We start from the raw sequence: 24,246 nt of genomic DNA on the forward strand, positions 1-24,246 counted from the left end.
TTCATTGTAAAACTATAGTCTTAAAGAGTTAAACTTCTGGGGTAAGCCCATTGTTGTGCTAGGGGATGCCCAACCCCCTCCTGGGGAGCTACTATCCTTCAGGTTTTCCCCACAACCCTAACCCCCAGCTAAGCTGTCTTGATGAGAAGCTAATTAGTAGAATCTCAGGCGTGCTAGTAAGGTAAGGGTTGGAGTAAAAACCAGCAGGATGGTGGCTCTCCAGGAGGGGAATTGGGGGCCCACCTGTGCTAAAGGAATTCACCTCTGTTTGACCTTGGCACTCAGAAGCAACAGGTCGACTAATCACTTCCATAACTTCACCCCCTCGTCATACCATATCCGGGTCTGCACTGAGAGGGTGTACTAACACTGGCAAATGAAAAGGTCTCTAGTAGTTTTATTGTTCATGATTAATAAACAATTTAAGCTGAGAAAACATTGTAATTGTTGAGAAAGACATAATATGGCAAATACATATATTTTAAAAAAAAAATGTTTACATCTACGAAAAACTGCATAGTTATTCAGTGCATCTGATGCATTGTGTGATCTAATGTCAGGGAAATAATGATAGGTTCGGAGGTGGGGTCGATTCTTTTTAAATTCAGTCAATTCAGGAAGTAAATTATAATTAAATATTTATTTGAAATTATTTCTCAATCAATGACTTCTCTCTGAATATTAGAGCCTTCTTATATATTTGTTTTTAAATCACTTCCTGAATTGACTGAATTCAAATACCGAACTGAACCCAACCCTGATAGGGTGTGACAATCTCAGAATGTCTTTTTTGGTGTTGGTATGCATCTACCGGTATTTGTGAAGTGTAAACACTACATCAGAACCTTGTTTGGGTTCCACCTTCCTGAGCAGTTCTTCTGATCCATTCTTTTAAAAAGAACAATTGACCTAGTCAAGGATAAGAATTTTCATCATATAGTATCTATAGATACATAAATGCAAAACAAATAAAAGATAATCAAGTTTTTGTTCGATTCTGGATTGAGTGATATAACAATCACAAACCCCCTTTATCTTCTATTTTGGTCATTGACTACAGCCAGAGGAGCAAAGTCCTCTCAGTTCACTGCTTGAATAACTACTGTGGTAGAGCTCAGCCCTCATTATAAAAAGGGAAGAACTTGCCTCTTAGCCTCATCAGCTGATCGAGCATCGATCCCATACAGGGAGGAGCTGAGGCAGGCAACAAGCACCACGGGCACCAGCCTGTAGGAATAGGACACTGTAAATAGTCAATAGCGAGGTGTATAGCTACGCCAATGGGTTAGCCTATTGGCGTTAGCCCTTATGCTAAAAGCCTGATGGCACCGTTCTCCGAGCCCAGGAGCAGGAGCCTCTTGGTGGGCAGCACGGCCAGGCTGGTGAGGGTCCCGCGGAAGTTCTCCGAGCTGAGCTTGGTGCTGCTGGCAGGGCTGTGTGAGATGTCCATCATGGAGTACACCCCTATCTTGTTAGCTACGGTGCCAGCTACTATCTCTGGCCCGTAAAGATCGAAGGCATGGATGGGGTCGGAGGGAGACTTGTATTGGTGGAGAGGCTTGTGTTCTAGATCCTTCCACACGGTCAGTGTGTGGTCAGTGGAGGAGCTGATGACCAGGTTGCCCTCAGCAGCCTGAAAAAACAGACATGAGACACATTCAGAGACCATAGCACTGGGGTGTAAAGTGCACACTCACAAACAGACACCCACGCCTATCACAGGTTACTGGTTGACAGAGGGCACTCTTCAGCCTTTCATATTCTCAACCTCAACATCTTTTGGTAAGAGTTTCCCGCCAAGAGAGCATGTCAGCCATATCGGTGTACTGACGAAGAAATCAATAGATATGAGTCTGGGTCATACCCGTATTGGAACGGCCGTGACCTTAGCAGTGTTCTAAAAGCAGATGCCAAGTGAGTCGACTCTATCTGGTTGGAGGACTCGCTTTGTGAGTGGGAGACGCGGTTCGATCCCCGCTAAAGGCTCCACCCCCCGTTCGCTACAATATGTATGGGCCAGTGGGAATCGATGACGTCTTTCTAATAAGTAACTCCTGTCCATATTTACCTGAACTTGTGCCTCTGGAGCCAGAGACACAATCCTTGACCCTGCCAATCGGGGGTTAAATAAAGTTTACTCAGCTCTAGTGCTTTGTTGACTGCTTCTGAACAAACCTACTGGGTACTGGCTATCTTTCATCCTTCCCTACTAAGGCTACATTCTGCTCTCTACCAATAATATGGAGTGAGTGTCAAAATAAAAGCACTTGGCTGTAAACACCTGCCTCAACAGTTGTTTACCACCTGACTGCTGAACAATTCCAAAACCCCACTCCTCCTGAAAACGAGTGCAGGACCGGCTAGAGTATGTTTGTTGTAAGTCGCTTTGGATAAAGGCGTCTGCGAATGCCAAAAATGTATGTGTATGTGTATGTGTAAATGTAACACACACACACACACAGACACACACACACACACACACACACCTTCATTTGCAGGATATCCCCCTCGTGAGCAGGCCAGCCCCTCAGGACCAGGCCAGTGCGTGCGTCGAGCAGCACGATGAACCCAGAGGAGAAGCCTGCGGCCACAGTGCGGCCTCCAGGGCTCACGGCCAGGTAGCGGATCAGCCCAGCGCTCACATTGTTATACGCCAGACGGAACTCATGCTGGGGACACAAGGGAAGAGTTGTCTAGGTCTCACTCTTCTCAAAATTGTGTCTCAAAACTCATGACAATTATCCAGGTAGGTTACGGAGAACACAACGTTGTCACCTCACACACAGAGCAAAATCAATTAGAGAGGAATTGAGAATAAAGCAATGGTAATCCCATCATTCTGATGAATAATAATACGACTGAAGAAAAAAAGAGAATGAAATAGTCACTGAAAAACACAGATGAATATGATATTAATGAGGTCTAGAATTAAGTGTATGGGATTGGTGTTTCCTGGGTGCCTTCTGTACCTGCAGGCCTGGTTTGCGTGGGTCTATAAAGCGGAGAACAGAGTCTGCACTGCCAAAGACCACACTGCAATGTGGGGCAGGCATGGTGGTCACAGCGGTGATGGGGTTCTTCCCATCCAGAGCCTCGTAGGACCTGATCTGCTTGCCTAGGTAGAGGGAGGAAGAGAGAGAGAGAGAGAGAGAGAGAGGTATTAACACATACCATTCATGATGAGATGCTTTTAATTTCACTGATGAGGCTTTAAACTGCATAATTCACTCACTCAACTTCACATCAGCCCTGATATGCTATTACGGCAGCTTTTCCCGCACACCTGCGGCACTAATCTTACTGGTCTAAAGTCTCTGGCTTTTGAGGCTCAAGTTAGTCAAGGCTCAGCTATGTCTGAATGGACCCTAATGGGTCATCTCCTACTGTCTTTCTCTCTCACCTGTGAACTGGTCCCATAGGTGCACCGTGCCGTCGCAGCTGACTACCTCCTGGAGCGCTTCCAGTTGGCCGACGTAGAACACCGACTTGCGGTGGTCCGTGTACGTCAGCCTAGGCTCCACCTCCTTGGTCCCGTCGCCGTGGTTATAGAGTGGCCACAGCTTCACCGTCTTGTCTTTGCTCCCGGACAGGAAGTAGTCCTCCCCGGCCAGTGGTGCCAGGCACTTGGCCGTGCCCGAGTGGCCCAGGAAGCTCTGCAGGCGGATCTGGTGGAAGTGGAAGTGGGGGTCCTGCTGGTTGATGCCGATCTCGTGCTGCCAGTAGGCCAGCCAGTTCCCCTGGAGCGAGCGCCCGCTGCGGGGCAGATCCTGCTTCAGAGCGCTGTCCTCCGGGGTGGGGCCCATCACCCAAGAGGAGGAGGAGAAGGAGGAGAAGGAGGGACCTGCGGAGGGAGTGGTGAAGGTGGACGCGGCCGCGATGACAGGGGGAGCGTGGCTAGGGTGAGCGCATCCCCAGGTGTCTAAAGAGGCCAAGTTGGGGCTGCCGCTGCCTGGCTCAGAGTCCCGGGCCACCTGGATGCGGTTTCCCACCAGATGACTGCCGAAGGTGCCAGACTCGGGCAGGGTGTCTGAGCCACCTAGGGGGGTGGAGGTGGTGGAGGGGGCAGGGAAGGGGCTTCTGCCCACATGTCGGCCCAGGCCTGGGGAGAGGCCCATGGAGGAGGAGGGTGGGGGCAGCTCTGCCCTGGGCACAACTGTGGTGGGGTTGGCATCCGGGCTGCCAGGGCTGATCCTCTCATGGTATGACTGGGCCAACCGCCACACCAGCTCATGGTTGGGAACCAGCTTACGGATCGCTGCATCACCTGGGAGAGGCCAAGAACACAACACACTGCTTTGGGAACCAATGAGGGCACCTATGAGCTGTTAACTTTAATAAAGTACCTATCTATCTATCTATCTAACACGCCAGTACAGCACAGCTCAGTTCAGCTCTATAGTGTGATTCAGGTAATACAGTGTAAATCTGTCTTATTTTTCAAGGCTGACTTCTGTGTGAGTGTGTGTGTGTGTGTGTGTGTGTGTGTGTGTGTGTGTGTATGTGTATATGTGAGTGTGTCTCACCTATGAGGCAATAGAAGGGGATGTATGAGGCGTGGGCCATCTCAGGGTTAAACACAGCCTGCAGCTCCTCCAGCACCCCCAACTCACACGTGATCTCTGTCCCCTCTGGTGTGCACACGTCCAGCAGGGTGTATTCTCCCACCTCCCTGCGGGGGGCACTCTCCACCTACACCAGAGGAAGACCGGTCAGTGGAGCTGTAGGGAGATTCAGGGTCGGGAGAGTGAGGACATCAACTAGGCATTTACATCAGTCTGGAAGGTTGCTCGGATTCCAGTTTCCAGTGGGTAAACAACGGACACCACCGAAAATGAGGAACGTGCAGCTGAATTCCTCTCATTTTCATAAAGAGTGGGTAAAAGCTATTCTTCCCCCCAAAAAAGGTGTGTAAACTCTGTTTTCGGTCCTTTTACCCTCAACTACATTGCTGAGTATAACCCCACCAAAAAAGTGACCGTGTCAAAGTTCATGTCTTTGTGTGTGTTTCAGTAGTTTACCTGTGTCTTTAGGCTGTGCAGTAGGGAGAAGACAGTGAAAAACCGGCGCAGGGTGTCAGTCATGTGCTGCTGCACCATTTCCCTGCCGATACGAAGGCAGATCAGCGCCATCAGGCTGAGCGTCTTCAGACACACGGCCGAGCGCGTCTGCACTCCACTGGGGAACCTGAACGAGGAGAGAGATACTTTTCGACCCACGTCTGACATACATACATATATTGTATATTGAAAAATCTAATGCTAATTCAAATACTGTGATGTGTGTGTGTGTGTGTGTCACCACCTACCCCATTCTGGGAGAGGTAAGCAGGTCCAGCAAGGGTAGCAGCACATCCTGGTTGATCTTCATCAGCATGTCCATGAGGGTGGTGTCTGACAGGAACACGATGATCTTCTGAGTGAGCACCACAGCCCCCAGCAGCCCTGCCTCCTTACGTGTGTTCAGACGACATGATGATGGCGGAGACACCTGGATCGGAAAACAGGGTACAGGATTGTAACACTGGGTAGAGGATTGTAACACTGGGTAGAGGATCGGAACACAGGGTAGAGGATTGGAACACAGGGTAGAGGATTGGAACAGAGGGTAGAGGATTGGAACACAGGGTAGAGGATTGGAACAGAGGGTAGAGGATTGGAACACAGGGTACAAGATTGGAACACAGGGTAGAAGATTGGAACAGAGGGTAGAAGATTGGAACAGAGGGTAGAGGATTGGAACACAGGGTAGAGGATTGGAACACAGGGTACAGGATTGGAACTCAAAAGCAAAACAGAACAGGAACGTAACATTTTCAAAAGGGATAGTTCTTGGTGTATCGACTGGACAGAAGATATGTGGTTCATCAAAGAAAACTGATTGAGGGAACTCGATTATTACTATCCCTATAAACATTCCTAACAAGTCAACTCCAGCAATCAATGTTACCTGTGAAATGTACTGAGAACGAAGACCTAGAGAAGACAACTAAAGCAAATACTGGATTAGTTCTTAAAGTCAGTGTTAGTAAATGAGATTGGAGCAGAGCAAATCTAAAGTACAATTTTACCAAGTAACCGATGTAGGGCAGGTATTGGTAGGTCAGCACTGGCTCTCCATAGAGGTGGGCAATGTAGATGAGACAGTCTAGAACTGGTCCTGCTGTCTGGTCTCCTACAACAGGCTTCTTCTCATACACACTCCCCATCCCCACACTCTCTAGACTGCTCTCCTCTGATGCAGGGGCCACAAACTGGTGCTTCTCAGGGCCTACGGGTAGGAGGGAGGGACAAAATACACACACACAGTGGGAGAAAACATTTAAAAATATAGGCACACTGAAATGAAATTGTAAGTGTGAATTGCTATGGCTGATATGTCCATATTTCCACCCCAATGATAATGGTGCTTGTGTGTTATGAACAATAACACAATTCTAAAAAGATTCCCCTCTGTGTAGGAATGTGTTGTTGTGACTCCTGTCTTGCTGGATCATTTAGGCACTCACCTATGTAGCAAGTGGTGAGCAGCCGGAGCAGATTTCTGGCCACATATCGAGACGTCACCGTGGGTCCCAGTTTTGCAGACAGCCATCTAACTGTCTTACAGACTGTGTCTATGTGGGAACATCCGTGGCAATATTATACAGCAGACAACATGGGATGGGACTGCAGATAGAAATTAGCTATGTAGATTTAAATGTATGTCGCTAAATACAGTCAGGTCCATATATATTTGGACTCTGACAGAATGTTTGTTATTTTAGCTGTTTACCAATACATATTCAAGTTACAGTTATGAATATGGGCTTAAAGTGCAGACTCTCAGCTTTAATTTGAGTGTTTAATATGTGGCCCCCTTTTTTTTCAAGGGTCCAAAAGTAATTGGACAATTGAATCGACAGCTGTTTCATGGACAGATCTGGGTTATTCCTTTGTTATTTCTTCATCAGTTAAGAAGGTAAAAGGTCTGAGTGGCATTTGAGTGGCAAAAGTGTGGCATTTGCATTTGGAAACTGTTGCTGTGAGTCACAACATACGGTCAAAGGATCTCTCAATGCAAGTGAAACAGGCCATCCTTTGGTTGCAAAAACAAACAAATAGCAAGAACATTAGAGGTGGCCAAATCAACAGTTCTCAGTACTGAAAAAAAGACCACAAAAAGGTCTGGACATCCACGGAAAACTACCGTGGTGGATGATCGCAGGATACGTGGTAAAGAAAAAACCCTTCACAACATCCAGCCATATGAATAGCAGTCTCCAGGGGTTAGGCATATCATTATCCAATTCTACCTAAGTCTCAAGAATAGAAACCAGATTAGACATCTTTTTGCCAAAAAACATCTAAACTAGCCAGCCAAGTTCTGGAACAGCATTCTTTCGACAGATGAAACTAAGGTCAACCTGTACCAGAATGATGGGGAGAAAAAAGCATGGAGAAGGCTTTGAACGGCTCATGAGCCGAAGCATACCACATCATCTGTAAAACACGGTGGAGGCAGTGTGATGACATGGGCATGCATGGCTTCCAATGCCACTGGGTCACTCATGTTTATTGATGATGTGACAGAAAACAGAAGCAGACGGATGAATTGACCCAAAACATACTGCGAAAGTAACCCAGGAGGTTTTTAAGGCAAAGAAATGTAATATTCTGCAATGGCCGAGTCAATCACCTGATCTCAACCCAAGAATGCATTCCTCTTGCTGAAGACAAAACTTAAGGCAATTCATTTACTTTAATTTATGATTATGTTAATTTGTCCGATTACATTTGAGCCCCTGAAAATTGGGGACTGTGTATACAAATGGTTCCAATTCCTAAACGTTTCATACAATATTTTTGTTCAACCCCTTGAATTAAAGCTGAAAGTCTGCTCTTCAATTGCATCTCGATTGTTTCATTTCAAATCCATTGTGGTAGCGTACACAGCCAAAATTATGGAAATTGTGTCACTGTCCAAATATTTCCGGACCTAACTGTACTTGTTGTGCATTGTTGGTCCCTGACAAATAAACACATAAAAAAGGGGGAAAAAGAAAGAGGATTGACATGAATGAGATATGTTGTTGAACTGTGAGTCTCACCTAGAAGAATCTTATGCTCTTTCTCCTCAGAGTCCTCCAAAGGGTCATGCTCCTCCTCCTCCTCCTCCTCCTCCTCCTCATCTCCCATCATTCTTTTCTCTGCCTCCCCCAGCGCCATCCCGTTCACAAACTCTCCCTCCAGGGTGGCCACTGTGGCCCCAGACTCTTCTGTGCACCCAGAGAGGGTGAGTTCTAGGCTGTGCGCCCCAACCCACCCCACCTCAGTCTCAGTTTCCTCTTCCTCTAGCTCCCCTCCCTCCTCTCCCTCACTGGCCTGTTTCAGGTCCTGACTACTGTCGGCTGACTTCAGACTGGCTCTGTCCCGTGACGAATCAGCGTCTCCGAGTGAGACTTCGCTAGTGCTGCTCTTGTCACTCAGCTTCCCCACACTGAGAGACTCCTGATCCTGCTCTTTGACTGCAGAGTTGTGGCTCTGGGGTTTCCCAGGCAGACCGCCCGTTGCTGCCCCTGCTCCATTGTTGCCGTAGAACCCGTTCTGGAAGTCCTCCCCTTCAGACAGAAAGACCTGATCATTGAGGCTGATGCCTGAGGAGTAGTCCACTAGACCTGGGTCTCCAGCCACCCCGACTCCGCCGCCCGCTCCACTACCCCCTCCCACCTTCCCACTCACAGACCCAGAGGACGGCCCCCCATCCCCGCACTGGTAGTCTTCCTCCTCCTCCTCCTCCTCTCCCAGGTCACATGCCCTGCCCCTCAGGGCTTTGCCGACCTCCCCTGCGCCTGAGCTACAGCCCTCAAATCCAGTGATGACCTGGAGCACATGGGGCAGGAGACTGGACAGGAAGGCCTGTAGGCCCAGTCTCACGATCAGTTGAAGAACAAAGCAGTCTGTGTAGAGGTAGAAGCGGCCTCGGAGGCAGCGAGGGTTCTCATACACACTGACCAGGGGCTTCAGGAGGTATTTGGCGGCGTTCCTCGGACCCAGCACCCTGGAGATGGGCTCAAACAGGTACCAGACGGCGTACACAGAGGTGGACTCCTCTAGCATGAGTGCTAGCACGAAGGGAAGGAGGATCTCCAGACCCTCGGCTGTGATGTGACCTTGTAACAGTGTCTCCAGCTGCTGCCACAGGTGGAACACCACATCACGGCCTTGCAGGCTGCAGGTGGTGTCCATCTTGTTATGGTAGGAGTAGATAAAACGGTGAAGAGCAGGAAAATAGGTGGGGAAGGGGAAGGGGGAGAGGACAGGGTTTAGTAACTGAAAGGGGTTTGGGGGAGGGAGACCTTCATAGATGGGGTCGTATTTAAAAATCAATGGACTAGGAGGAAAACATGATTTCTCTAAATTGGCTTTCGATGAGGAGTGTTGACGCAAATGTAGCAGCGTCTCCAGAGCGTGATGCAATGACAGGGGCACGTCACGGAAGCTAGAAGACCATAGCTTTATCACCGCCTGGAAACGCTCTCTCAGTGGAGTGCCAGGTTTCACACCTCGTAGTTTAGTCAAGTAGAATATCTCGGCGATTAGGACGCCTAGTGCCTGCATGTCCCTCTGGTAGAGCTCTGTGAGGGAGGGGAGTGACTCTACAGCAACGCTCGCTTCTCTACTCTCCTTCCTGGACTCTGAGGAGTGCCAGACTTGTGCATGCAGACTCTTCACAAGGAAGTTGTTCAGTTTCTCTAACTCCTCGAGGGGTTGTAAGGGGCTGAACCCTTCCGGCAGGGTGATCTTGAAGTCCTCTGTGTTGGTAGTACTTACACTCCCCTCCCCTCCCCTCCCTGTGTTTCTGACTCCTCTCTGTAACATGGCACTGCGTATGCCAGAACCCAGGGTACTGGTGGCATTACCTGCCCCCTCACTGGGAGACTGGGATACCACCATGGCTGGGTGCTCCCCTCCTGTCTTCCCTCCTGCTGTGCTGATGAGTGGTAGTGGGGCAGAGGAGGTGGTAGAGGTGGAGGCACCAGTGGATAGTGAGTCCAGAGCCTCCATGCCTTGTTCAAGCTCTTCATCTCTGTCCACCATGGTCCAGCCGAGAGTCTCGCACCCCGTCGCTTCAGGGACCAACCCATCCACAGCGTCTCTCATGGAGCTGAGCGGGGGGATTTGCAGAGAAGGCACGTTAAGAGACGCAGGGCCCAGGATAGGGGGTTCAGGCGGGGAGTACTGGTAAGGCGCAAGGCGGGGCGGGTGGGGCTGGTCAAAGAGTTGCACTACGCCATAGCTGGTGAGATGGGTGTGGTTGTCCACCAGGTGCAGGCACACATTTTTGGCCTTGACGGCTTCTTTACCTGACAGCTTGTAGCCGAACGTGAGGTCTATCCAGTGATGCAGCTGCTGGGACACCTCTCTACTCTCCAGCAGGCGTCTGTGCACCTCTACAAACTCCTTGCAGGAGGTGCACCACGGCGGAACGTCCAGGTCCGGCATGTCTGGGTGGATGGAGCGGAATATAGAAGGGTCTGTGAAGAACTCCGGAATGCACTCGTCCGGGGTCCAGCTCTGGATGCGTTCCATACTGGCGGGGTATTCGTTAGGTTCCCATTGGGACCTCACGTGGCTGCACAGCACTGACTTGGGAGTCTGGCGAGCCTTGTAGACGTAGTAGGTGATGTCCGACAACACGTCTGAGATGTGGTGGGGCACGTGGAGGTGGTCAGACTGCCCAGAACCACCAGGCCCGACAGACCCGCCCAGGTCTCCAACGACACCGCCTGCCCCGCCTCCGTTAGCCACTGCGGCTGCCAGTGCTTCTTTGGTCATCTCATAAGTAAAATCCAGCTGCTTGTCCCCTTTGTTCAACCTGAACTTGGACCTCCGGAGGTCTCTGAATTTCCCGAATGGTACAGTGAAATCCACTACCCAGGGTAGGACTGGATGGTAGTTTGGGTCCCCCTCCCGCCTTCCAGCTAGCCTGTTCAGCTCCATCAGGTAGCGAAAGTTGCTGACTCGGCCGTGGACCCAGTCAAGGACCAGGGCTTTAAGCTCCACAAAGCAATCCCTGCACAGCCTCTTACTGTCACCACTCATACCTGGACTCTCCCTCACCTGGATACCTCTTGGCACTTGCTCCCCAGTGACATAGTTCTCTCTGTCCCTGTCCTCCCCCAGGTCTTCATAATGGGCCAGGCTAAGTCTGAGACGGCTGCAGAGCCTCTCGTCCACAGCTATATCCTGGAGCGAGAGTTCTCCGCAAGACAGACCTGCGGCCTGACAGGCCTGTAACGCTATCATTAACTGGTAGAGGATGAACAGCACTTTGGCGTGGCTGTTGGCCAGCTTGGCTGGGCTGTAAGAGACAATGTCATGAAGTGAGTACTGGTTGTAGGGTAGAATGACATACAGCGTCTGTGCTGACTCCAGCAGGCACTCAGCGGGGAGTATGTTAGGACACAGATGGTCTGAGTGGTGTTTGGAGGAGGAGAATGGGATCTCTTTCTCCTTCTCTCTGGCAGGGGAGAGGGATGGTGACACGCGGTCTGTTGAGATGAACGTCGAGCAGAAGAGCCTCTGCAGCGCTTGGCGCACCGAGTCTATGGCTGCCACATGCACTTGCTCGGTGACCCCTGCATACGGCTGCACATGACTGTGATGAGCCTCACGCCACAGGTTCCTGTCAAATAACAAAACAAAACAACTATGAGCAACGTACTACTGAATGGTTTTATTGTAAGGTGACTAGAGAAAATATCAAAAATAATTATGATATTACTATACACTTACGGTACATTATGTTATGAATCCTCAGTCACCGTAAAAAAAGGTTCTACGCTAAAGTAACAAAGACTGTATAATACCTCATATTACGTTGCGATACCCCTTGCATTGCTTTCATGAAGGAGTCTTGGGAACCCCCCTCTCCTGGCCAGCCTGGGTCTCTGGCCAGCCTGTAGCTTAGCTTGCTTTTCCTCACGCCAAGGATACACACTCGGGTCCAACCAGGAGGCAGCTTCGCCAAGGACCGCTGGAGGTAAGTGCGAATCTCTGCTTCACTGATGCTCTCAGCGCGGGCACACCGGGTGACTCTCCTCTCCCTAAGGCCGATCACCCAGCGGGTCGGGACAAGAGCCACCAGCTCCTGAGGACGAGGCCCTGGACCCAGCTGTCGACGGTCCACCCCGAGGTCCCTCTCCACAGCGGACACTAGCCACTCCATAGTGACTCTGCAGGGCCTGGCAGGATCGACACACTGTCCAACTTCCTCCTCAAAACCAGACAAATAATTACGCCTCACTCACGCCTCCATGGAATAAGGAAGTGCTGACATCAGGTGTGTATTTGGTGTCTGTCTGTGAAGACATTGGAAACAGGATAAAAATAAAAAAAGGATGAGGTTTTAACATCCAGGTAATAGGATTGCAAGTGTACACAGTATTGTATTTAGGACAGCAATATCCGCCGCTCTTTTCAAAATGTATTGAATGAAAGCTGAGAGGTTGTAAAGTTATTGAATGCACATGACTAGGCTACTGTTTAGTTCACGAGCTTGACTTTTTTTTTCCAATGTTACTGTGTCTTGTTAGGCTAAACTCTGCTCACATGACATTACTGCCCCGCTCCAGTGACCTTCCAAGGAAATATAACTGCTTACTAATCAACTGTGAGTGTTGCCAAATAGTTCTCTTCCTCTTTAGTGCTGCAGAGGACTCATACTCTGGTTAGGCTGTGTAGAAAAAGTTAAGAGAAGGAAGTGGATTGTTTCCCCTCTTTCTATCCCTGAAACTAATCTGATGAAAAACGTTGCATGCCTGACAGCATGCATAAACGAACGTGTAATGAATTAAAGCATGCATGAAATGAAAATAGACAAACAAGACATAGCCTATCACATATGACAGACTGATAGATAGCTAGCTGCCTGAATACAGCTTCTGCGAGCTACAGTTTATCTAGTTAGTTGATTAGGTTTGGAAGCTATAGCTCCGCAATACAGATCATTTGGTTCGATAGTTACCATTCCCAAACCTCCTGAGATATGACAGAAACTGCAGGAATAATATAGCTAGAATCAGTGTTTTCTTGACAGCTAGCTAACAAAGCTAGTCCATCTAAATCGCTCTGTTTGAGCTCGACCTCACGTACCTGTGTGTGACAGCCTACACAATGTCAGGATCCATGCTGAATCCTCAATAAATGATTACATTTGAGTATAAGCACAGGAATGTGTACTGTTTATTATACAATATTCTGAAACTGAGTAAGAATCAGCCGCTTGTGTGTTGTTCTCTGCTAGAATCCATGTTGTTGAATCGGAAACTCACGTGACTCAACTATCCAGTCAGGGTTGCCAGATGGGGTGGGTTACCGCCAAATGGGCTACTTTTGATCACACTGGGCCCGAAAAAAGCATTTGGGCGTTTGGGCTGGATAAATAGCATTTAGGCGGTATAGTATCAAAATGTCAGTGCCTGAAAGTTACAAAATGCGTGAAGTTAAAACACACACCATAGTAGCTACATACAATGTGCAGGTTTTTATTATATTAAAAACATAATTGGCAACAGACAGACATACAGTTTAGGGGCCTGCCCAATAGTAAGTAGCGGTTTTCTGACAATAGGTTTTGGGCTGAATTTTGGTGAATTTAGCGGTTTTTAGACTGTTGTTAGGCTGGAAATTGCCAATCTCATCTGGCAACCCTGTACCCCGCACGCGCGCGCTCATGTGATTCCTCCAGGCGTCAGGACCACCGCACACGTCTGTCTAGTAATGTCTATGCTCTGCTTATAATAGGACTGTACTATTCTTTTCATTTTGCCTAATGCTTTTAATATAGGCCTACTTCACAAATCGGTCTGACGTGTAAAGCGTTATAGTTCTAGGAGAGGTCAATGTTCTGAACCGTTTGCTTCCTGAATAAAGATATCATCACTTTACAAATAGGTTATTTCCTTACTTCCAGTGACTTTCTAAGATTTTTTTGTTAAAAGATAGGCTTACAACAATTTAGCTGTGGCTCGGAAGTCCACAAGGTGGCAGTGTAATGCCCTTTATATTCACAGTTACATCAATTGCTGTGTTGGAGTTTTTCACAGGGTGCTTCAATTTAATTAATGTCATTTTTGACATCAAGTTTTATGAGGCTTCATGCATTTGCATGCGTTTTTTCCGACTGTAACTTTGTAACGTTATCATTTTTAATAACCACAATACTTAGCCTAATGTCTCAGACATTTAAGTTTTTTAGGATTCATTCTTCAACGGGTCCTTCTACAATAACAGCCAAACAACCCTTTTTTTCTAGTGTAAGAGTATCAGAATAATCACTTTAACAACCCTTGACTAAGCACAAACCGTTTAAAGTTATGACATTCAGGATCGGTTTCACAGACGAGGCTTAAACCTAGTCCTGGACTAAATCACACTTTCAATGTAAAATCTCCATTGAAGATGCTTTTTAGTCTACAATTAGGCTTGTCTGTGAAACCGGCCCTCAGTGTAATAACATGACTCGCTTGCCTTCAAAAGAAGGAGAAATGTGACGGCATGAAAGTTGTAACCGAGATGTCTGAAAACGGACAATTACCGACACAAATGAAGAGTTGGTCAGCCACCACCAGCAGCAAAGTATACTCATTACTGTCAACACACGCAATGAAAAGAACCAGCATCCGCACAGTCAAAACTGTACAAAAATCTATGTGTAATTGTGAGATGTGGGTTTTTCATAGACCTTCTATGAAAAGATGAAGGACTATGAAAGACCGAAAGCTCGCAATAAAACATAGATTTTTGCAGTTCATTCCATTTGATACTCTTCAGCCTCCGGCACCTCAGCGAAGTCTGATTATGATGAGCGGTGGTATTTTCACTGTCACACACGCACAATTTGGCTCATCATAGCCTACACATGTTCATTTATGCTGGTTCAGCTGCCATTCATCCCAACGACTCTCTGGCAAGAAGAGTAAAGAAAGTATAATAACACTATCTCATGATTAAGACTTTGAAACTGTAGCCTCCTCTGATTACACGAAACATGTGTTATGACTATGTTGCACTGCATTATGTTTAAATAAAGTGCATGTTTGTTGTCTTGTATGTTTCTGTCAATGGACACGATGTACAGTATAAGCAAATAAGTGGACTTACAGTAATAGTGGAATAGTGGAAATTATGCTGACCTGCTTGACACTGTTCTCTCTCTCTCTCTCTCTCTCTCTCTCTCTCTCTCTCTCTCTCTCTCTCTCTCTCTCTCTCTCTCTCTCTCTCTCTCTCTCTCTCTCTCTCTCTCTGGATCAGCATTACAGTGAGCGCTTGAGTCACTGTGGCTTTCTTACAGGTGTGTATGCAGTACCTGAAGGACACAAACATTAATTGATATATTCATTAACACTATGCACTATTCATAGTCATTGACCAGGAGTATACCTTTACATTTTTGTCATTAGCAGACACCTTTATCCAAAGCGACTTACAACAAAGTATACATGTAGCCAAATCAGTTCAACCCTAAATAAAAGGGAGAAAACAAATCAATAATAACATCAAAGTATACAGTATGTCAGGAGTTGTTTCTCAATTTCAATCAAATAAAGAGAGACGTTTCATTCCTTTGACTTTACAATCAAGTGTTGATTTCAATTTCCCTCCTGAAGCTTCATATAGCTCCATTAATACTTCCGTTAGCTCCGTGGCTTCAAAATAAAAGCGTTAAAACATGAATGAAATTGATGGGATCACAATATTTTCTGCTGAAATGAGCACAAATTACACAACAGAAAGTATATACAATTTTGAACTTTAAAATTGGCATACACAAACAGTGCAGATTTGGTACTTTGAGGTGTGTGGCTGCCGGACTAAATAGACAGAAACATTTGCAATGACATCGCTTCAAACTAACCTGATACTAGAAGTGCTCCAAAGTAGAGTGATGTATTGAAAGACCAGAGATGTATTGAAATCGTTGGGAAAAAAGTTTTGTACAGTCTAGTTTATAAATACAAACTCAAAGTACCAAATCTGCACTGTGTAGAGCACATAATGTACTATGAACTATTTTTCAAAGATGTCTATACATCTCTGTGTACATACATCTACTGATGCCTCTGGACACATCTTCAGTGATGTTCCTCTATCATCACTCTACATTTTTTTAACAATCAACAATGACCCATCGTCTACGAACTGTGACATGAAGATGAAATCATTTCAAATCAATCATTACACATAACACCTGACGCTTGAGTTGTTCCATTATCATAATATAGTAGCCTACTGTTTATAAATGAACGCGCTTGACTTCCCCAGAAGAACCAACATTCGTTATTATTATGTTTTAAGATACACATTAAAACTTTAAGCTATGCTTAACTGGACATGACCGGGTCATGGTCTGTCAAGTGTCTCTCTCTCTCTCTCTCTCTCTCTCTCTCTCTCTCTCTCTCTCTCTCTCTCTCTCCCTCTCCCTCTCCCTCTCTCCCTCTCTCTCTCTCCCTCTCCCTCTCTCTCTCTCTCTCTCTCTCTCTCTCTCTCTCTCTCTCTCTCTCTCTCTCTCTCTCTCTCTCTCTCTCTCTCTCTCTCTCTCTCTCCCCTCATTATGTTTCACGAGTCCCTCTCTTCTCTCTCCTATTATCTGCTGTGGGACTTCCCACTTCCCCTCTCCCCCCGCGATGTAAAAGGACTGTCCTTAGTGGACGAACTTTCTTTTCCTCCGTTTTCACTGAAGTCAAATGGCATTTCTGAAAAGGCTTCTATGTCTGAAGAATGAGATCATTCTGTTCGTTACCCCGTTTATTCTCCTCCCGCTGCCTTTAGTCATCGGAACCAAGGTAATTACATTTTTACAACAGTTAGGTCTAGTCTTTCATTTTTGGTGTACAGCATAGTTTTGAGTGCTCTGATCAGCAGCAAATTCATCTAATGTTTTACTATATGTTGTAGTTGAATAAACTATTTAGCCAATTTTGGGGATTTCATAATTGCGTCAGATGCAGTCCTTGCATTTACCTGTGTACAGGTTGAATTGTGTTGGTTGGTGTTCTGTTTCAGTTGGTCACTGAATTGGTTGGTTACTCTTCAAATTGCACCTGTTGATGCAGCCAACCTGCACAATGAATAGTCTGTCGCTCTGTTTTCCCTGCTCCATCAGTCAATCACAGGGGTGTTAGTATGTTAGGCATGTCCATTGTTTGCAGTTTCAGTGTGGAAGAATGAATATTTAACTATGTCATCACACCTAACTGTAGAGTGCTGATATGTGTAGTCTGGCAAGTGTTATAAATCCATGGCAATCAGGTGACATTGAGCAAAACACTGGTTGATCTTTAACTGCATCACTTCACATCACTTTGTCTCAGTCCAAACTCAAGATTACGTAATATGGACAGTTGATGTTTGAGACAGGTTCCACACTTTTCCTGAATATGCTAGATTTAATATGGCATTTTCTGTGGAATCACTCTAGTCCCTAACTATTGAGCAAATAAGTGGACTTACAGTAAAAGGGCTTGCTCAATAGTGGAAATTATGCTGACATGCTTGACACTGTTCTCTCTCTCTCTCTCTCTCTCTGGATGTGTGTGTGTGTGTGTGTGTGTGTGTGTGTGTGTGTGTGTGTGTGTGTGTGTGTGTGTGTGTGTGTGTGTGTGTGTGTGTGTGCGTGCGTGTGGGTGTGCGCGCGCGTGTGTGTGTGTGTGTGTGTGTGTGTGTGTGTGTGTACAGGAGGCAGGATGTGCCTATGTGATCGTGCTGATGGCCGTGTACTGGTGCACAGAGGCCCTACCCCTGGCTGTCACAGCTCTACTCCCAGTCATACTCTTCCCCATGTTTGGTATCATGGAGTCCAAAGACGTAAGAAAGCCTCTTCAATACAACACAATCAACACATGAATGACTGGCTGCATTACCATCTCATTATCAACAGATGACACATTACAGTGAGCGCTTGAGTCACTGTGGCTTTCTTACAGGTGTGTATGCAGTACCTGAAGGACACAAACATGTTGTTTGTTGGTGGCCTGTTGGTGGCAGTTGCAGTAGAGCACTGGAACCTACACAAGCGGATTGCACTGAGGGTGCTGCTCATCGTAGGAGTGCGCCCAGCTCTGTGAGTGAACCTCCACTGACCAACCACAACAATAGCCCCCACCATGTTTGGGACTTTGCATTCTAGAGAGATATATTATCTACAACTGATAGGTGCTATCAGTTCATCTTTACAACCACCGATGTTACAGTTACAAGGTTGTTGTTGTTGTGTTGTTTATAAATGTGTTGTTATGTCATTATAAATATGTTTTGGGGGGATATGTTCCTCTCCTCCTAGTCTGATGCTGGGCTTCATGGGTGTTACGGCCTTCCTCTCCATGTGGATCAGTAACACCGCCACGACGGCCATGATGGTGCCCATCGTGCAGGCGGTGCTGCAGCAGCTGAACACCCACAGCGACACAGAGATGCCCCAGATCCTCAGCACTGAAGAGGAGCAGGCCCAGCCGGTAGAGACAGAGAGCAAACTCCCAGCAGGACAGCCAGGGAAACAGGGGGAGGGGCCAGGTGAGCAGCGGAGTGGGGGAGGGAGGCATTGTCAGAGAGTGTGACAGCTGCCTCTGCACTGGTTGAAGCTCTGAGCATTGCAAAGGAATAACACTACCTGTAAGACAATAGGGGAAGGGGGGGAAATACATCTGAACAGTGCATTTGTGAGTGTTCTGAAAGTGATCATAAAGAAAAGCATTTGAGGAGAATGTAACCGTTTATAGTATACTCTATAAAACAAGTTCTATCTCGAACCAGAAGTGTTCCTCAAAGGGTTTTTCCAACAGGGACGGGAGAAGAAAGCATTTTTTCCTTACATCCAACTTATTGGCCCATATTGACCCCCTATCTAAATCTCCATTTGACTGTTTATGTCCAGTGGTGGTGACCTGTTTAGATGTGGCAGTAGAGGCAGCTCGGCTGGAGGAGGCAGCAGAGAGGACGAGGATGTGTAAGGGGATGACACTGTGTGTGTGCTACGCTGCCAGCATCGGTGGTACTGCTACCCTCACAGGGACTGGCCCCAACCTGGTGCTCACAGGCCAAATGAACCAGTGAGTACCACCTCAGCCCTGGATTGTCTTCAACAGGCTTGAGGTCATAGGATCTTAATTCAGGAAACTATGTGAGATTACAAAAACATCTCTCATTTTCAGTTTACTTAGAACACATTGAAAATGAGTGTCCTATTTGCAGTCAATTTATTGTAATTGAATGGGTGGCAATCTGGGATTGGTACCTTGTGAAACTGTCTTACCCTATCAGAATCCCAAATAAAAGCTTGTTTTAGTTGTTTAATGTAATTGTAAAAAACACTTTATAGCTTCAAAATATGGTTAAAACCCTAATTTTGAACTCATGCATGGTCAGTTCTTGCATCCATAATTCTGTTATGATTCTGAATTTGAGAGTGGTTCCATTAGCAGCTGTTTACCAAAGAAAGTGTTGGGATGACCACTTTGTTGTTTATTGAATCCCAGATTGCCCCTCTAAATGTACTTCCTGAATTGTTTGAGCTGAAACTCAGTCGATCCAAACCAATGCATCTTTTATATCATATCACAAAGCTTTGCCTTAGACACAGTATTTTACTTCATATTCGTGTTTCCCTCAGGCTCTTTCCTCAAAATGGAGACGTCATAAACTTTGCCTCCTGGTTCGGCTTTGCTTTCCCCAACATGATCCTCATGCTCACCCTGGCATGGCTCTGGCTACAGTTTCTTTTCATGGGATTCAAGTGAGTTTTTGAGGATGATAGCCTAAAAACCATTTAAATGTGGTTTTCTACTTTACATAGAGTAGCAGGTATAATACATTATAATGCATTCATAATATATATCCAGAAATAATCTCACAGCGTCTCTTGTTCCTTACCTCGGCAGCTTTAAGAAGACATGGGGTTGTGGAGCAGTGAAGACAGAGAAGGAGATTGCTGCATATAATGTGATCCGCGAGCAGCATCGCCAGCTGGGTCCCATGTTGTTTGGGGAGCTGAGCGTCCTGGGTCTCTTCACTCTGCTGGTGGTGCTGTGGTTCACCAGAGACCCTGGTTTCACCTCAGGCTGGGCCACACATGTCTTCAACTCTGACGCAGAGTAAGGCCTAATGGATTATAAGAGCAATACTGTACATACAATACATAGCACACTCTTAGATTCTTAGAAGTATTTGGGGCGATAGACCTTTTGTTCTACGAGTGCAATATCATTTAGACCACACACACACACACATATATATATATTCCATGTATTGTTAATGAGATAACATAAATAAAAATAGTTCACCTCAAGTGAATGAGGTGAAATGAGGTTCACCTCAAATGAATGCTTACAGATCGTCACCATGCTTATATCCCTCCACTACCCAGATATGTAACTGACGCTACAGTGGCAGTCTTCGTCGCTGTCCTTCTCTTCGTCCTGCCCTCCAAGGCACCCAGCTTCTGTTCCTGGATATCCCGTGGCTATGATATAGGTGAACCCTATTAGTAACCAGACCTGGGTTATGAATACAGTTCCACTTCATTTCACTTGAATAGAGACGCATATGTCGCTGTTTTCTACTTCACTATTACTATGATTTGACTCCACACAGAGCCAGCCCAGCACACAGCTGCCCCCACACCGCCCCTTCTCACCTGGAAGGTGGCTCAGAAGAAGCTGCCCTGGAGCATCGTGCTTCTCCTAGGAGGAGGATTCGCTCTGGCCAAGGGCAGCGAGGTGTGAGCCAGGGGGAATATGTGTATTGTACCTGTACTGTAGATGTCAACCCAATGAGTAGCCTTGGTTAACAGCTGTATAGCTGTAAATCATGGAATCATTGTAACTCGTCTGGCAGTATATGTGACAGCAGCTGGTGAAAGTCGGCAACCGATCATATGTTCAGACTTTTATTCTGAAAAATTTAAATTAATTTCAACGTTGTTGAAGATCAGTGACACACTCGCTAGTCAAGCCAAAATATTGCAATGCAATGGTCTATTTAAAAAAATAATCGGAATAAAAGTCAGAACATGTGGTCGGTTGCCGACTTGTTCTCGCTTTCACCAGCTGCTGTCACATATATCTGGTGCTGTCAAGGGCTTTAGGCATTACAGAGTTGACCCAAACCGTACTGTGCTGGCTCGGATCATTTCTTTTCCCATGGTCACAACAACTGAGATACAGTAGATGTGTATGAGGCCAGCACAGTACAGCTCAGCTCGGTTTGGTCCTGTAGTATAATTAGGGTATACTGTAAGAACAGCATGATTGTCTAATGGTATGGTATGATATTGTTGTATGTACCCTTGCAGGTATCAGGGCTGTCCAAGTGGATGGGTGATCAGATGACTCCTCTGCACACCATTCCTCCTTGGGCCATCGCTGTCATCCTGTGTCTTCTAATTGCCACCTTCACAGAGTGTACCAGCAACGTGGCCACTGCCACCCTCTTCCTGCCTGTCCTAGCCTCAATGGTAAGGTTCAAGACACAGCTACAGTAAACAACTAGAAGCAGGGTTACAATCAGTGCTCGAGTTGGGCAGGAACACACCTACAATTTTCCACTGCTTGAACACCGGCACATCTTATAGAATATCACATTAAAATAAGAACAATGGTACTGTTATGGAATGGGGTCCATTTAAAGCACGGGTCACAATTGGAAAAACGACACTTGACACAGTACATGCAGCACTTGTCAGTGTACTTGTATCTGGCCCCAACAGCGTATTGATGTGAAGCACTTCCCAGTGGAAACTGACTGAAAATGCTCCTCAATTGGAGTCCAGCATTGGAACTATTCCCAGGGGAAGCCGGCCTACTGTAGAATCCCTTGCTTGGTTGCCCTGGCTTCTAGTTACCCATTTGGGCTGAATGTGTTTGGTCCCCTTCCCTGGGCCCCTCCTCTCATTAGGCATCTTGCCAAACACACAAATTCAGCCCAGTGTCTTGTAGTGGTGCCCACTCCATCCACGCTGAAGAATGGTATCACTGTGCCCAGTAGTCAAGCAGTGTCAGGGCAGTGAACACCAAGACTGGGCCGGGCCAGAATGTGCCAAGCAGGGGTATTGTGAGAGGGATTTATTATGGGCAGAGCCAAGGGGGCACACAAGGGTGGCAGTACTCACATTTGGAAATGGGTACATTCAGACAAGAGTGGGGAGGACACATTGCCAGGGTTGGTGCTTGTGTGTCTGGCTATATGTCTCTGTCTGGGATGTCTTTCCAGCCTGTTATAATGAAGGAGCCCATCATATAATTAATGATAACATTATGAAAGAGCGTGACAGCATGAAGGAGACACTTGTTATTGACATGAAAAGTATTTTCAAACCACATAGTTGTGGACAAAATGGTGAGACTCAGCAATTTCGTACATGCCCAAATGGTACTGTATTGTAATCTCTTTCTGTTCTTACAATGTGGTTTTATGCCATGCTTGTTTCTTTTGTGGATCTTTTTAAATTCTTGTTTTCATGAGTCAAAACATCAGACCCAAAACATACCATCTTGAAGAATGACATCCTACTTACACCCACCTAATGAAGGTTCTGAGCCTAGAATTACGAACACTTTGAGTGAGTTGTGAGTCAGTGATTGCGGTGCAGATGTAGTTAAGATGTAATTTTGTGTCTTGTTGTTTATAGAATGAAGATATAATTTTTTGACAAGAATATCTGCTATCATTAAAAACTATTTTAACCAATCACTCCACTTTCACCACATACCACATTTTTCTCCCCTGTTAGCGTGTTCACAAAATGTTAATGGACTATTAGTGTGTGTCTACTTTGTATTCTGCATTTTGTTTGGAGTTCAGTGGGTTTATTAAGTGTTTTAAAAAAAAAAGTCTACTGTGACAATTTCAATCAATACTGTGATCCTAGCGTCCTCTTTAGAGACCTTCATATTTAGTAGACAGGTCAAGTTCCTGATATAAAAAATGACTAGGTTAAGTGGTCTCTGACTAATAGAGTTCATCACAAAAAGAATTTGCGATTTCCTCCTACTGTCATTAAGTCCTCATTCTAGTCTCAGAGACAGACAGTGAACGATGTCTGGCCTCCATTGTGCTCTAGCTAAATGGGAGTCTTGAATGCTGCAACTCGCCATTTCAGGGTGTGCAATACTGTCTCACACCATTGACTTAACCTCTGTTAATCATGGGGCCCTCTGTGTGTTTATTTCAGTCCCAATCCATTGGAATGAATCCCCTGTACGTCATGGTGCCCTGTACTCTCAGTGCCTCGTTCGCCTTCATGCTGCCCGTGGCTACACCACCTAATGCCATCGTCTTTTCTTATGGCTACCTCAAGGTTTCAGACATGGTGAGTTTACACACACTTACAGTAATAACCCTAATCCTAAACTTAAGTAGAGTGTATTACAAGACTAATTACACTACAATTATAATTAAACAGTGAGATCGGACCCAAAACACAAATACAAATGTCCATTTCCCTGTGATTATGGACAATAATATTCTCCTCTTCTCGCACAGGCCAGGGCGGGTATAGTCATGAACATTATAGGCATCCTCTGCATCACTCTGGCCATCAACAGCTGGGGCAGGGCTATGTTCAACCTGGACTCCTTCCCTACCTGGGCCAATGCCACAGCCAACTGATAGGCCAGGCCATGGGACATGCACACAGAGCCCCTGTCCTTCCCTTCCCATCCACAAGAGCCAGGCAGAGACCCCAAGGAGAGAAAGGCAGCACAGTGTGACTAGGCACACTAGTTGCGATTGGAATGTAAACGCCACCAGGCGTATTATCACCGTTGACACGGATGGATCATGCTGTGGAAAGACAGGATGGATGGATGGATGGATGGATGGATGGATAAGTAACACTAGAGAGATTAATGATGATGGGTGAAAAATACTGGTGGATGTATTTTCATTACTGCAATGTACTGTATGGTCTTAAACATTGCCCTACAAGACACAGTAAGGGATACCCCGCCTGCCAATTGTTTAGAAATGCCCAAGACAGTATTTATCCCCGTCAAAAGACCATTTTCTCCATTTCTTAAGTAGACCCCAGCCTACAGTACAGCCTCAACTTTATTAGTTTGTATTCATTCTAGCATTTTAGATCAGACATTTTAGTCTGGAAATACAGACATGTTTACAATACTGTGTAGTGGACATCTCAAGGTCCAGGGTTGCATTGATACACTTTTATTTGCACAATGTAGCAGAGACACCTGTGAACTACAGTATGTAG

General features: G+C 46.3%; 2 protein-coding genes across 2 annotated transcripts; one reads left to right on the forward strand and one right to left on the reverse strand.

The window, feature by feature from the left end:
• Positions 1-462: 462 nt before the first annotated feature.
• Positions 463-12,207, reverse strand: wdr81 (WD repeat domain 81; the record flags this gene model as incomplete). Its single annotated transcript, XM_080525361.1, has 11 exons — positions 463-1,633; positions 2,487-2,669; positions 2,970-3,115; positions 3,401-4,264; positions 4,524-4,689; positions 5,019-5,184; positions 5,306-5,487; positions 6,068-6,267; positions 6,506-6,613; positions 8,087-11,664; positions 11,849-12,207. The coding sequence occupies 11 exons, from the start codon at positions 12,205-12,207 to the stop codon at positions 1,307-1,309; spliced, it is 6,279 nt and encodes a 2,092-aa protein (XP_080381487.1). The 3' UTR covers positions 463-1,306.
• Positions 12,208-16,726: 4,519 nt separating this feature from the next.
• On the forward strand, positions 16,727-23,642 carry slc13a5b (solute carrier family 13 member 5b; the record flags this gene model as incomplete). The annotated part of the gene is made up of 12 exons (XM_080527715.1): positions 16,727-16,825; positions 17,718-17,846; positions 17,966-18,102; positions 18,322-18,551; positions 18,913-19,087; positions 19,648-19,770; positions 19,916-20,128; positions 20,401-20,507; positions 20,628-20,752; positions 21,328-21,489; positions 23,206-23,343; positions 23,517-23,642. 12 exons carry the CDS (start codon positions 16,727-16,729, stop codon positions 23,640-23,642), a joined length of 1,764 nt encoding a protein of 587 aa, XP_080383841.1.
• Positions 23,643-24,246: the final 604 nt, after the last annotated feature.

This window comes from Nansenia antarctica (genome assembly GCF_963989245.1).
Source record: "Nansenia antarctica genome assembly, chromosome: 3".
Taxonomy (NCBI): Eukaryota; Metazoa; Chordata; class Actinopteri; order Argentiniformes; family Microstomatidae; genus Nansenia; species Nansenia antarctica.